General features: G+C 44.5%; 1 protein-coding gene across 10 annotated transcripts in view; it reads left to right on the forward strand.

Annotated features, from left to right (window-relative positions):
- The window catches only part of CEP131 (centrosomal protein 131), a 32,203-nt gene extending 25,846 nt beyond the window's left edge, over positions 1-6,357 (forward strand). For 8 of the 10 annotated variants that reach the window (XM_033138985.1, XM_033138984.1, XM_033138990.1 and 5 more), the window contains 6 exons: positions 712-786; positions 882-1,024; positions 2,225-2,402; positions 2,733-2,929; positions 4,136-4,196; positions 6,017-6,357. In XM_033138985.1, coding sequence (XP_032994876.1) covers positions 712-786; positions 882-1,024; positions 2,225-2,402; positions 2,733-2,929; positions 4,136-4,196; positions 6,017-6,091 — 729 coding nt within the window. In that variant the 3' untranslated portion in view covers positions 6,092-6,357. Of the gene's footprint in view, positions 1-87; positions 156-711; positions 787-881; positions 1,025-2,224; positions 2,403-2,732; positions 2,930-4,135; positions 4,197-6,016 lie in introns of those variants that run through there. The other 2 variants (XM_033138993.1, XR_004425904.1) reach the window with 2 other exon arrangements.
- Positions 6,358-15,013: the final 8,656 nt, after the last annotated feature.

Here is a 15,013-nt window from a genome sequence, read left to right on the forward strand (position 1 = left end):
CTTGCCACTTGGATTTTGATTGTGTGGTTGAGGGTTGGCAGACAAATTGTGTCAGTAACCTCATTTTTTTGACCTGTTTCATTGCAGGACTAGAATGGAATCCCAATCTGCTCCCAGTCCTCTTTCTGTTTGATGAGGGGGGTGCAGTTTGGAAGGTGAGACCACATACACAGACAGGCAAAGAGCCTGGCAAGTTAGCAGTCAGCCTGGCCATGGCCTCTATGTCTCTGTGAAGAATGTGGACATATAAAACTGAGGCTGAGGTTGGAGACAGACAATAGTTTTGAAAACAGCCTCTGTCTTGACTCCTGCCACCTTCATTTTCCTGTGGCCAGAGGCGGCTCTGGGGGAACGCAACTGATGTGGTTGCACTGGGTGCGGAGCATTCTTGCAAAACAGAAAGCCTGGTCAAAACAAAATAAAATAAAATATTCTTTCCAGTAGCACCTTAGAGACCAACTAAGTTTGTTCTTGGTGTTGGTGTAGTGCTCCATCCTTTCAATCTTAGGAGTGGTGTAGATGAAGATAACAATAATTTCAATCCTTTTTGAGCATCCATTTGGTAAACACCCGTGCTCTTCTGATTTGGAAGTCTTGGACCAGGGCACACATCAGGATTAATATATTGGAGATTGGCATTGGGGAGTCAAGCCCCTCTCTCCCCTTTGCCCCTGATCCTCGTCTCACTGTGTTCTTTCCTCCTTCCTCAAGGCAGAGGTGCAGGCCTTGAAGGTGCAGCTAGAGATGGAGAAGCAGGCCTGGGAGGCCAACTACCTGAAGAAGGAGGTAATGTTGTTGTGGTTCCCCTTTTAAGCTGTCCTCTCGCCTTCCCTTTGTTGCCCAGATTAAACTTTACCTGGGCTCTCTTGTATTGCCTTCAGGAGGCCTGGCTGCTCACACGGGAGCGAGAGCTGAGGGAAGAAGTGCGGAAAGAGAGGGACAAGGAGATTGAACTGGTTATTCAGCGGCTAGAAGCTGACATGTCCTCTGCTAAGGAAGAGTGTGAGAGAGCCACAGAGAACAGGTATGTCAGTTATGTATGAAGGTAAAAAATAATTCCGTTCCCATTGTTGTTCCCCAAATGGCCTTCTGCATTTTGGCTCAAGATTTTTATAAGCTGGTTTCTCAGTGTGGACCTTGTGCAGGGCTGTTGTTGTGACCTTGTGCAGGGCTGTTGTTGTTGTTGTTGTTTGTTAAAATTTCTATACTTCCCTTCATCTGAGGATCACAGGGCAGTCTGTGCTCTCCCCCCCTACACACACACACACACACAACCCATAGTAACGAGCAAAAGCAATAACCCCTCCACACATAGTTTAAAAGGCCATAGATTGTTTAATTAGCCACAGGCCTTGGAGAAGAGGAATGTTGAAGAGGAATGTTTTTGCCTGGCTCCTAAAGAAATGTAATGTAATGAGTTGGGAGCCACCACAGAAAAGGCCCATTCTTGTGTTGTCACCCTCTGGTCCTTGCATGAAGGAGGCACACAAAGAAGGACCTCAGATGATGATTGCAAAGTCTGGGTTGGTTCATATGGGGAGAGGTATTGTGACCCTCAACTACACAGGCAAGGAGTTGGCCTAGTCAGGTGGTGTGTATATGCATATTTTACACACTTGTTTTGCTTTCCTTGAATTACCAGCCATTTGAAGCAACAGGTAATAATCCTGACTTTACAGGTGGGATTGCTGGTATTCCTTTGTGACTAGGTCCTTGAGCTCACATCTTTGCTACCTTGCCTCTTTGATTTTTCTCATAGCTCCAGGTATTCATTAGAACTGGTGCATGTTATAGATGGTCCACAGTGCCTTTATCAGTCATTGAATGAAGACACTTATCTGTGTATTTTTTTTGGAAGCTGAAAGATAGAAGGAACTTTTTCAGAACTGTCTTGCCTTACACACAAACACACTTTGTTCAGAGTGCCAGAAGATCAGAACACTTCATTTGTGCTTTGGCAAATTTGTAAAGCAATGCTGCAGGGTATGAGCTCCAAACCAATTCTACCCTTGCACCAATATTTTGTGACTTCTAGACCTCAGTAATTTTCAGCCCTCTCAAGTGGCCCCAGTGGGCAGAAAGCTCGAGAACCCTTCTCTACAGTCACCTCATTCATAAAAATGGTCTTAAGAGCTGTATTGTGCTTCAAACGCCTCCTGATAAAACTGGGGGATCTGTTCCAGCTTGAGCAGGCAGTCAGGAGCTCTTCCCATTCTCTATTCAGAATAAAGAGATTGCGGGACAAATATGAAGCAGAGCTGCAAGAACTGGAACGGTCAGAACGCAAACTCCAAGAGCGCTGCAACGAAATGAAGGGACAGCTCTCGGAGGCAGAAGGCGAGAATTTTCATCTGCGAGGTCTGCTGCGGCAGAAGGAACAGGAGACAGAGGATATCCGAAAGGTGTGTGTATCACAGAAGGAGAGTGGTGACTTCCTAGTAAGCTTTTTCTGCTCAGACAAGTTCCTCTCCAAAATCCGGGGGAGAAAGAGAAGGTATGGAGGAATCCCAGAGACCCTGATGCTATGAGTATGGGAGAGGTGTGTGGGTTCTTGTTTTTGGATAAGGTTTAAGGACCTGTAAATTCTGCTGGTGTAAACTGCAGAATAAAGAATTAGACAGACCTTGGGTGGCAGCTTGAGCATTGCCTTCTCTCTGACTATTAGCTCTTGCATATCTGGAAAGTTCATCAATATGTCACATACTCTTTCCCCTCTCCGCTTGCTGTAACAGGTAGCGGATCAACTAAGTCAGGAGCGCAGCAGCCTCTCTGAGGTCATCCGGCAGGAATTTGCAGATCGGCTGGTGAGCACAGAGGAGGAGAACAAGCGGCTCAAGACAGAAATGGCTGAGCTTCGTGCCCGGCAACGCTTGGAACTGGACAGAGTGAGGAGGGACAAAGAGGAGGAGCTGGAAGAAGTGCATAAAAGGTGAGGATTGATCTCACCTGCTGTAGATGAGTTCAGGTCTGACCTAGAACAATGCTGCAGCAACCTGGGATGGCATATCCCAAATGACACTTGTGGTTGTCTTTTCCGCCCATGCACACCCAAGGCAGAAGCTCTTGAAAGTTTCAGTGTGGCAGCCCTGCCGAGGTGCAAAACTGTCAAGTGGCGATGTGACAGGGCTGTGTAGGTAATAAGGGAGCTAACATTCTGTGTCTTGATAACTGCAGTTCTGCACCACAACAAGCTGAATTGTGACCTGTATAATCTTATGCAAGTTGGCCCCGATAAGCTGATGACATATTTTGCATCTGAAAGTCATGGGGAGCGAAGGTCAGAGACCTGTGCTTGGTTCTGAAGTCTTGCTGTCCCTGACTACTGAAAAAACCTATATTGTTTCCCACCACTTCTTCTGAGACTTTAGTAGCACAAATTCCTCTTCGCTATCTCAAGTCTGTAGAGCACTGATTTGTCCCTGTAGCTTTGGTTCGTCCCTTGGACCTAGACTGCATGTGAACACAATAGGTTAAGTTGCTTGTCTTTTTTCCTTAAAGATTCACTACAGTTAATCTGGATCTTAAAGATCTTAGACAGCAGAGTAAGTAAAATGATCTATATTTGCAGCACTAACCAGTAGTTTCAAATGTCACCTGTCCCATATTTTTTTTATTCCTTAGATTTATATACTGCCTTTCATCATAAGATATCAGGCTGGTTCTTCATTTGTTGCCGTCTCTAAAAAGAAACCTGCATCCCCAGTCATTTTTCAGACATTTATATAATCTCTTACTGCCATTCTGAAAGCAGAAAGACCCATGTATAACAGGATCTATTTTTAACACACACACACACAACCCCAGCACCACATTTTGCCTAAAGAAAACCCAGCCTTTTTGCAGGGTGCCCAGTCACATGTACAGAGACTGCATGTTTGGAGTTACTACATGTTTAAACAGTCTACTTAAATCTGTCTTCATTTGGGGGCGCCATTCACCACTGAATGTCTGGAAAGGGCTTGTATCGCCACGTGAGATCTTCTAGAGAAGCCAGAGAGAGGAGGCAGGTCTTGTCCTTGCAGAAGCAAGAACATCTTCCTCTTCTTCCCCAGCTTCCAACACGACAGCAGAACATCAAGGGTACCGTAAGTGTATGACCCTGGGTCTCAGTCTCCTTTCGCCTTCTTCTCTGTAGAGTGAAGACAGCAATTGTGAAGAAAGAGGAAGCAGTAAACAGCCTTCGAAAACTACACGAGGTGAGAGCTGCAAACCTGCTTATCCTTGTCACCGTCGATGCAGAGAATAAGACAAAATGAGGGGGGAAATGATGGTTTTAATTCATGGGATCCAAGGACGCAGGTGGAGATTGTGACATGGCAGAGCTAGCTCTGGGCTCATTAGGGCAAGAGACATTGAAGGCACTGGCTGGCTGCCGAGTCACAATTTGCAAAAGATTTATGAAATGCTCATGGCACCAACTCCTTCTTGAAAGAAAGTACTGAGGAGAGGCCAAAGCCCTATAAAATAAATTAATCCTCTGACTTCTGCAGACAGTAAGAAAGATCAAGAGCAAACCAAAGGTAGCTGGCTAGCGGTATCGAGAGTGGAATTCAGTCTTGCCGCTGCACTCACATAATGGTTTTTGATCCAGTGGATGCCTGAAAACTTGAGGGGGGGGGTATTTCCCATTGGAACCCTTCAAAAAATCTGTTCTAGAGGCTTTTCCACACCCTCCAGAACAGAGCAGAAGATGGCAAGTGTGGGGTGAAAGGGGAGTTGGAGAAAATTTCCTTCTCTCCTCTCACATTAGTAGAGATGTCTTCTAGAACAAAAGCTGTCCCATATGAGCAATGACAGCATCGGATTTCAGCCTGTGTTTTGTTTTGTTGTTATTTTTCCTGCTACTGATGTTTATTTCGTAATGTTCAGGGGAATAAGATGAATAAAGCTATTTGAATTTGTAATTTTGGTATTAGCTGTTTGGTGTTCAATCCAGCATGATTTTAGCCATCCGCCATAGAGGAGCCCTCGCTCCACTGCAAGAGATGAGCAGCAAATCAGTTTAGAAGAAGAATGGGGGAAAGTATTATTCCATCCAACGTGCAATTTAATTAAATGTGTGAACTCTTTGCTGGGAAACAGCAGCCGAAACAACAATTGCTGTGGGTTGATAATAAAAAGCAGTATTAACAATTTTTTTCAAAAAATTGAAGGATCAATTGGATCAATACGACAGTGCACTTATATTTGCACAAAGTTCCAGAAATCCATAAATAAAACACATCAGTAAACTGGTCATTGATTTTCCCAAGATAGAATAAAACTTTCTCAGTTCTCTTTGATTTTCATGTGGCTAGTTAGTTTCTGCATGTTAATGCAGTTTCAAGATCCCCGTTTTTTAATTGCTTACTCCTTATCACGTTTTCGGGATCTTATCACCAACACCTTTCTCCTCATTAAGAGATTACTAATGGTTTTTTTAAAGTTTGTTTAATTAATTAAATGAATTAATCAGCATGTTTTTATTAGATTAGTTCCCATAGTTTGTTTAATGATATTTAACATTTTCCTCCATGTCTCCAGGATTTTAGGACAACTTTGCCATGAATGTCTCTAATTACTTGTTTCTATACATCCTCTCCAACATATATCAGAATCCATCCCCTAAATGTGATAAATCCTGACTGTGATTAGATGAACACCTACACAATCTTGTAAAACATTCCTCCTTTTGCAATGCCACATGGAGATTATGCTCACCCTTTTTAACCACTTCTGTCCCATCATTCCAAATCCCAAATCATTTCCCTGCAATTTAACTTGTAACTATTTCCTGTTCTCCCCCTCCCACCGCATTGAATTCAACAATAAAAGTGAGATCTTGAACAGTTTTTACCTTGCTGTTTTAAAAGTGATTCCTTAACGATCAGAATAATTTCGATTTGCATTCGTTTTATTAGCTTCTGTTAAACTTTTGTGATTGCATCCTTGCATGGCAAATTCTTCTGTTTTCCTCTTTCATCCTTTCACCGCTATGCATATTTCTCCCCTGAACTGAATTATCTTCTCTTTTCAGGCGGCCGTGAAGAGGGCAGACCACCTAGAGGCCCTTTTGGAGCAACAGCGTAAGCAGCTGCTAGCAGCCAAGTAGCAGCTGCACTGGTACCAACAGCCCTGCAAGGGCAGAGCCAGTGATCACGGACAGCAAAAGAAATGTGCCTGTCGTGGTCCACAAGAGACTTAAGATAAAACGAACACTAATCTGTATGTGGGTTGGGGAGGGATCCCCTCTCCCCCTTTTTTTAAAAAAATATTTTTTTTAACCTGTTTCTTTACTTGTGCCTGAGATGTGACCTCTGGGTGGTATCCCAGTTCTTGCCAATGTATTTTAACAGTAAATCCAGCTGATTTGTAAGATGTCTGCCTAGCAGTGATTTTTACCCCTCTGTGTTCTCTGCTAAAGCTAGTCTTGCCTGCTTAGGAGACCCCTGTTGGTTGCATTATTGGCCCTGCATTATTCACCATTGGGAACACAGGAAGCTGCCTTATATACAGCTACAAAGTTAGACCTCTAGTTCAGTATTGTCTGCACCAGTGTTGGACTGGTAGGGCAGGAGGCAGGGTGCACAACAGTAGATTGAGCCAGAGCCAACGACAGCCAAACCCAACTAATTCTAATGTTGTCCCAATCATTCTCCCTGATGAGTTCTACAAGGGGCAACACTGAATCTAAGGAGGAGTCAGCTGACCTGTTTGCCACCGCCTAAACTGGTTGTAAAGTAGGAAGACATGCAGGCAGGTGGGAGGTAGCTGAGAGCATTTCCACTCTCACTTTCCCTTCACCACGCATTACTCAAACGACTGCCATTGTTTAAAACAGCCAGTTCCCCCTTTTCAGTACCCCTCCTTTCTTGATGTACTCAAAATTCTCCCTCTTCTCTCTGTGTGAGAGAGATAAACATATGTGGAGCCCTCGAATATTCCACAGTTCCTTCAGATCATGTATTTCACTCCTGGTACCACGAGTTGAGTTCAACTGGAAGTTCCAGATTTAATGTAATTTAGAACAGGTGTTTTATTAACGAGCAAACACCCATATATGTACAACACCTGTAATCTGAACCTTCTCTTAACTGAGCAAACTTGGCAGGCTTTCTCTGAAGGTTTCACACATCTTAAAGATGTAGTAACATACACCATCCCAAAAGGCTTTGCAGAGTAAGAGAGAGGAAGAGTCATGAAGAGGGTTATCTGTGTGCAAGGGTGAGTTGAAAAAGGAGGAGGAGGTAGGAAAAGGGGGGTTGATATGAAAATGGGTTGCAAAATAAAGGAGGGAGTAGAAGGCACCTGAATGGGGATGAAGATTAAAGCAGGGGCATGAAAGGGTCTGCAAAACAGGAAGGGAGGGTGGCTTGGCTTCCTAACTGGGTGGAAGGTAAAAAGGGTGTTTAGTAGTTGCAATGCATTGGAGGAGGAAGCTGCAGGAGTTACACACAAGGGTGGGGAAGTATGGGGAAGAAGACGAACATGGGTGCAAAGCAGGGCTGTGTGACAGAGGAGAGAAGTGGATTCAGAAATGGGGTTTGGGAAGGTGAAAAGCAAGTTTTGTAGTTGCATGTGATGGGGAGGGGAACCTTGGGCTTCAGGTGGGGGTGGCGGCGGGGGGGTTGATGAGTGAAGCGAGCAGGGGCACAGCCCCTAGCTATTAATAAGTATTTATACGAGTCCTGTTGCAATTGCCTAAACCATTTCACTTCTATTATTTCCTTAACACAGTGTTTTTCAACCACTGTTCCGCGGCACACTAGTGTGCCGCGAGATGTTGCCTGGTGTGCCGTGGGAAAAATTGAAAAGTAATTATAAAATACTTTCTTTGTGTTTATTTGATTCCTATTCAAGAGAATTACTTTATATATAGTCAATATAGGCACAGAGTTAAATTTTTTAACATTTTCTAATGGTGGTGTGCCTCGTGATTTTTTTCATGAAACAAGTGTGCCTTTGCCCAAAAAAGGTTGAAAAACACTGCCTTAACACAACAGATTAGTTTTACTTAATCTAAAGACACACAATTGTTACTTCTGGAAAAGTAGCTGTGTTGCCTGCAGCAGCAGAGTGCTGTGATACAACAATAGCACTCTGGGGACTTTGTTAAAAGCAAATGGCTCTTCACCAGTTCTTTGTTACCTTTTGCCCTTTATTACTTCTCCAGAGGTTTTTTTTATTGCTGCTGGGTGTGAAGCATAACAAATTTGTAACTTGGTGGGCAGAGGCAGCTGTGTTGTAAAAATCCATCTACCCAGTCTAAAATTTTCCTTGGTTTCTGGAGTGTACATGCCTGTAAAGAGAATTTGGCTGGTTCCAAGCCTGTGTTTGAGACCATTGCAGATCCGCTGCCCTTTCACAGTCTTCCTTGCTATTGTCTACCAGGTACACCTGTGATCAGGCCTAGGCTTAAGTCCTAACAATACCTGAAGCTACCTGTACTTGCTGTCTGAATTATCATGTGCTACATGCAGGTCACAAAGTGCTGTGTTTCAGCCAGTGTATGTTGCAATGAATTGTCTTTGGCAGAATCAGACACCCTTATTTATTTATTTATTTATTCCCAAAGTCTATTTTATGTGGGTGCCTGGAATTCAATTTATCTTTTTGCATTGTTCAAATAGCTTCAAGTAAAACCTAACCTGGTACAAAAAAAGTATTGATAATGCACACAGGTCAAGCTGACGCTTGCTCAATCCTCATGAGTGTGCCCTGCTTTTACAACTTTTCTTTTCCTGTTCTCCCTAATGTTTGCATTAATATGGGAATGAATGAAAGATAACTTGTGAAGTCACAGGAAGATCATTGAAAGCAGACCTGTCACCCCTTTCTGTGGCCCCCGCTTTTGTTATTTGCAGCTAGCCTGGCTAAAGCCATAATACAATAATGGATTTTCCCCCAACTCCTAATGTCTTTTTTTGGAAAGGAGATTCAGATATGCCCGGTAAAGGGCTATCCTGCATAAGCATTCCAAACACACCTGTCCCATATAAGCTTATTTCCCCTATGTGTTGTTCTATTTGCATATAGAGTGAGCCTCCCAGAGGATTTGAGAGGCTTGGGAATGTGTACCACTCAGGTGCTAACGCTGCACAGGACTCGAGATCCTAAGCACCCGTGTATCCAAGTAAGTTCCCTTTGAAATCTTTAGGCTTCCTGTTAAATTACTGAACTGTAATTGTTCCAGATTGGTAACTGTTGTGCATTCCTTCTGCTAACTACAGCAGGTGACATAAAAGGGAGTGGAAGGGGGGAGAGAGAGAGAGGAGTGGCCTCACTTTAAACTCGTGTTCCAACTGTGGACGGCAGGCAGCTCCCAACAGACTGGGCCTTGTAGCCACAGATGAAGTAGAAGAACATATATGGGAAGCTGCCTGTTACCAGATCAGATCATTGGTCCATCTAGCTCAGTACTGACTGGCAGTGGCTCTCCAAGACTTCAGGCAGGGTTTCCTCCCCCCACCCCCACCCTACCTGGCAATCCCAGAGATTGGATGGGATCCTAGGCATGCAAAACAAATGCTCTCCCTCCACTGAGTTTCCCTAGACTTTGTCAGAGAAGGAAAAGCTAGTGCATATTCCACCTCCTTTTCTCCTTCAGTTTGGGAGGGGAAAATAGGAGCAGATGGAGTTACTTATAAAGCCAGTGTGGTGTAATGGTTAAGAGAGTATAGACTCGTAATCTGGGGAACCGGGTTCGCGTCTCCGCTCCTCCACATGCAGCTGCTGGGTGACCTTGGGCTAGTCACACTTCTTTGAAGTCTCTCAGCCCCACTCACCTCACAGAGTGTTTGTTGTGGGGGAGGAAGGGAAAGGAGAATGTTAGCCGCTTTGAGACTCCTTCGGGTAGTGATAAAGCGGGATATCAAATCCAAACTCTTCTTCTACTTATAAAGTGCATTTGTGACGGAGGTATCCTGCATATGTCCAAATATACTGAATATTGGTATTTAAAATTAAAAATACTGCTTTCCGTAACATGGGGATGTTCTACACATGTTCAGAAGAACATTCATAATTTTCTGCTTGTGGGGGGGGAACGCCGTAATACTTTCAGAAATGCAAACATAACACACTGGCTAATACAGTGGTACCTCGAGTTACAAACACCTCAGGTTACAAACGCCTCAGGTTACAAACTCTGCTAACCTGGAAGAGTTACCTCGAGTTGAGAACTTTGCCCCAGGATGAGAACGGAAGTCGTGTGCCGTCGGCACCGTGGCAGCAAGAGGCCCCATTAGCGAAAGCACGCCTCTAGTTAATAACAGTTTCAGGTTAAGAACCGACCTCCGGAACGAATTAAGTTCGTAACTAGAGGTACCACTGTAACTGATAGTGAATATATAATCGATTATGATGTCATTCAAAATACACAAATAAGCGACTTCAAAATGACATCTCACAAAATATACAAGTAACTACAAGTTGTTATATGTATCAGAGTCAAACAAATCAATGAATAGCGAGGAACGCTAAGCCGTCTCTCAAAGGAAGACGTCTCACAAAAGTCCCAAAGGAAGATGCCTCTCCGAAGTCTCAAAAGGAAAAAAAATGGTCCTATTAAACTCTGTTCTGCTGTTTGATGGGTTGTGTCACCCAAGTGCTTTGTGCAAATGGCTGCCCTTTGTGGTTGCATTTTTGCTCACCCACTATGCTTGGAACATCCTCAGAGAAGCATCTCTGCTTCTGCATCCTGGTGTGGGGTATGGCAGTGCCAGTCACGGTGTTAATCACAGCTCCAGCTCTGCATCAACACCCAGGCTTTTAAGTATTTAATCATGTGAAATCCAGTGTGGGAAAGCATTTCCAGAAAGAGTTGTTGTTTCAAATGAGGAGTAGGAGGGATTTACCGGTATTCTCTTTGCAAACGGGGCTCAGAATGCTGCTCTGCCCAGATTCATTAGGAAATAAACAGCCTTGTACAGAGTGGGAGAAAGGAGGTGATTATCTTCTTGCTTGCTATCCATGGTTGTAAGACATGACAGCATGGTTACTGATGGTGGAATTCAGTACTGCCAGTCCCAGTCCCAGTCTCCCCCAACAAGTCGCTTTCTAGGAAGATGCTTAAAATCCGCATAAACGAGGTGCAAATAACCTACAAAGATAGTCTGTAATCTGTTGCATTGTCATTAGCAAATTCAGAAAGGAGGGAGTTGATCCTAGTAAGGTGCAAATATGATTCCTGATCAACTGGTTGGAATATGCAAGATAACTTGGGACAGTTACATGCCCAGATCCAATAGTCTGCCCTTGAACGAAAGTGTTTATTCATGTGAATCTGCAATAGCAGTAACTGTGTATTTAGTAGTAGAATTGACTGCATTAGGCTGGGCTTCCTCGTGCAAATAGGCCCTTCCTGCTTTGTCACAAATTCCCTGGGGGATACAACCTAACCTTACGTAAATTAGCTTAGACAAGTCCCATTAAGTTTAGTGGGACTTCAGATAATTATGCATAGGACTGCAGGCATAATAAGGTCTTCCTGAAAGAAGCCTGATTAATTTATTTGAATTGTTGATGAAATTCAGCGATCAAACAGTGTTCAGGGCTGTTATCCGTTCTAATTATGCAAAGCTTGGAAGCACTAACACGAATAATCCTGGTTTCTCGCTTACTGTGTGTGTGTGCATTTATAAACTGCGTACACATGCATGTTCCTGTGTGTACATTAACCTGACTTTGCATTCAATCGATGGTCTCTTTCAGGGCCGCTATTAGGTAATTGCTCCAAAATGTTTGCTCATAGCAGGCATGGTAACTGCTAGCAGGCATAGTAACCGCTCATGCTAGATGTCAAAGGACCGTGTTCAAAATTCATCCCTGACTGCATTCCGAGTTCAAGGATTTGTTGTTCCACTAAACTGTGAGGCCACACTGCCCATTCCTGCTCTTTGGAAGAGGTGTGACTGCATGCATGCACCTATACAAAGCTGGTATGCTGTTGCTCAGAAAGTCACCCTTGATCTTCTACCACTCCCAGAGACAGCAATACCAAACTACCAACTGATCCAGATTACATTCGTGTGTTGTTCATGTTACCTTTTTGCAGGAATCTGTGCTAAGTTACTCTAGTGCAAAGATGGAGAACCTGTGGCCCTTTAGATGTTGTAGGACTCTTAATTCACATCATCCTCAGTCAGCATGGCTGGTCCACTTGATGGCTTTGGGGTATTTTTGAATTTGCGGGGATGAACCTTGCAAACCAGAACTCTGGCAACTAGTAAAAGTACCGCACACACTAATTCAGTAGGAATGTGCGGAAAGGTGGGGAGAACTGCCATTTTGTGCAGGCATTTACCCTTGTACTAATCCTCTGGTTCTCTCTGTGCAACGTTTGATCTTTGAAGTTAGCTAATTTCTAGGCCAATGCCCCTTTCAGACACAAATAATACAGCTGCATTATATAACTGATTATGCAGGGTTTATCTTGGAGAGTGGCCCAAGCCCTACAGTTGCAATGGAGGCTAGCATTAGTAACCAGCAGGAACATTATATGTCTGAGCTTTGCAATAATTTCTAATGCGATTTAGGGCCGTAGCTTGACATCAAATTCAGGTCAAAACATCACTGTATATGAAACTGTTTATTGAATTCTAACATCTTGGCATCTTCTGAATTCAGATGCATTATTCAAAGTGATGGTTCTTAATGAAATGTTTGCTATTTTCAACCGTCTTTATGGTAGCACATTTCCATGGCAACAAACAATGTATATGCGAAGCTTCAAATGGCTGAAAGCAAGAGGGCTGCTCCTGTGGCATTGTCATTTCTAGTAAATGCCAGAAGACAGATTTAGTCTGTCCAGTGTTTCTCTTGCTAAGGTTACAAGCTCCATGAGGGGAGACAAATAGATTTCTCAGACCCCTTGAACCATCCCTATGGGAGCATAGCAACTTGTCTGCCATGTCTATCCTTTCTTGGAACCAGTTAGCATGATTATTCTCTTACCCCACCCCACAAATCCTTTAACATGGATGTTGTATTGCTGCAGTGGAAATCAACCATGGCCTTTTGAATCCTCTCAAGACCAAGAATACATGGCCATTGCCCTTTGTGTAGATTTCCCAGATAAGAATAGGAGTTAATGACTCTAGTCCATGAATGAGAATTCACAGGGACCAGCCACCATGCTAAAAACAAAACAAAACAAAACAAAACAAAAACCTCTGAAAATGTTCAACTTGTGGTGATTTTGCCACCCAATACATTTTGCTACCTGAGGCAAAGGACAACATGGCACCCCCCCCCTCAAATACCATGTACAGAAGCTGACTGGGCTGGCACCTGAATCTTATTTCAGTACTAGCGGTAAGAAAGTGTTCTCTGCAGGATAGCTATGGAGATACCTGGCAAACTATGCGGCATGCACAGCTCTGTCCCCCCAACCAAAGCATACAGCTAGGCAGTGGTGGCTACAGCCCCCAGCACCTGCCACTTAAGCTGTATTGCCTCACTGCCAAGTGGCAGGGCTGGCCCTGCTTTGCCGACAATCATGTGATTTTCACCTTTGGAGGATGTGTTAAAAGCCAGCTGTAGCACAGGTGCCACCAGATGGCACTATTCTCTTAACCTCAACAAGCTGAGTTATCCATTTGGCTGCGCTGGAGGAGGCTTCAAGTGCACACGGGCAATCTGTCTCTTGTTCATTCGCCTTTTCTTTTTTCTTCAAAGCAAGCAGATTTCTATCATCTTGACTTCAGCTCGCTAAGAGCCTGTAGGCAGAAAAGAGGAATCCCTGCCTAAGTTGACAGAGCAGAACCTCCTCAGCCAGAACCAGCCTCTCTCAGGCCATGTGCTAGAAACTAGTCCTCTTCTGAGCACATGACTGTTGAGATACACTCTGGTGAAGTAGGGGCACTCTTTGGGTCTGCCACCGCTGCTCTGCAGTCCTCAGATCCTTCCCAGCAGCCAGGGAGCACCTCCTGGGGTATGAACCCCGTAAGGCAGAGCTTTCCAAACACTTTAGTGTGTGGGCTGCAGCATGTAGGTATGTCCCCATGCTCCTTCTGGGGGCTGGAAAGGGGTTAGTTTAACCTCCGGTTTGCTAGTAAAACTGAATGACTCTGTCACGAAATGATGCGTGTCTAAAAAGTGCATCACCAACATGAAAAGTTTGGAAAGCTCTACTGTTAAGGTTCTACAACCCGTGCAGCTACGGTGGGCACTGCTCAAAGTTAAGGAGGATGAAAATCAAACTCTTTAGGGCCAGACTCGATATGAAGTTAAATGCGTCCTTGCATCTAACATGCAGCTGCTGGGTGACCTTGTTCGTTGGGGTGGGTTTGGGTGCGTTGTGATAATCAATGACATCAAAACAGGCAAGCGAGAGTGAATGCAACACATACACACGTTTCTCTCATTCGTTCTGAGGAAGATCCCTCTGGAGTTAGCAGTGGAGGGCTGGTCCATTAGGGCAAATGGGGCAGTGCCCAGCTAAGTGCAGCCAACTCCCCACCTGCCTGCCTTCTTACTTACAACCAGCCCAGGAGTGGCAGTGGCAGTCTGCTTTCTTTTTCTTAGTCTCAGTGTTGCCTTCAGCAGGGAGGAACCTGAGGCCTCCTCCTGTAGGCCTCTCTGCCTTCCACCCCAACAGGCCTCAATTCAGACACCACTGGAAGCTAGAATGTGACACTGGGAAGAAATCCTAGCCCAACTGGCACATAAAAAGCACCTGGGTTCAGCAGTTTGGGCAGCAGCAGGCGTGTTCAGCTGATGATGCGGCCTACTGCTATTTTCCCAGGGAAGCAGGACCCTTCCTCACAGGACAGAGACCCAGTTTGTGGGGCTTTGCAGATCTGCCATTAGCTTTCCTTCCTGTCCCGTCCCCCTCCCCCCCCAAAGACCCCAATGAGGGTGAAACGAAAACAAAGAGTCAAGACAAAGGAGGACACAGTAGCCACTGAGCTAAAACAGAAGGCTTTTATTTGCCTTGCACAGGAAAGGACCAAAGTAGCATTTTCCTTTGGAGCAAAACCCACTAGGCTCTTAACGGTTCCTAACTGGGAAGCGAACAGGAAGGTCCGGGGAG

Source organism: Lacerta agilis, chromosome 2 (assembly GCF_009819535.1).
Source record: "Lacerta agilis isolate rLacAgi1 chromosome 2, rLacAgi1.pri, whole genome shotgun sequence".
NCBI lineage: Eukaryota > Metazoa > Chordata > Lepidosauria > Squamata > Lacertidae > Lacerta > Lacerta agilis.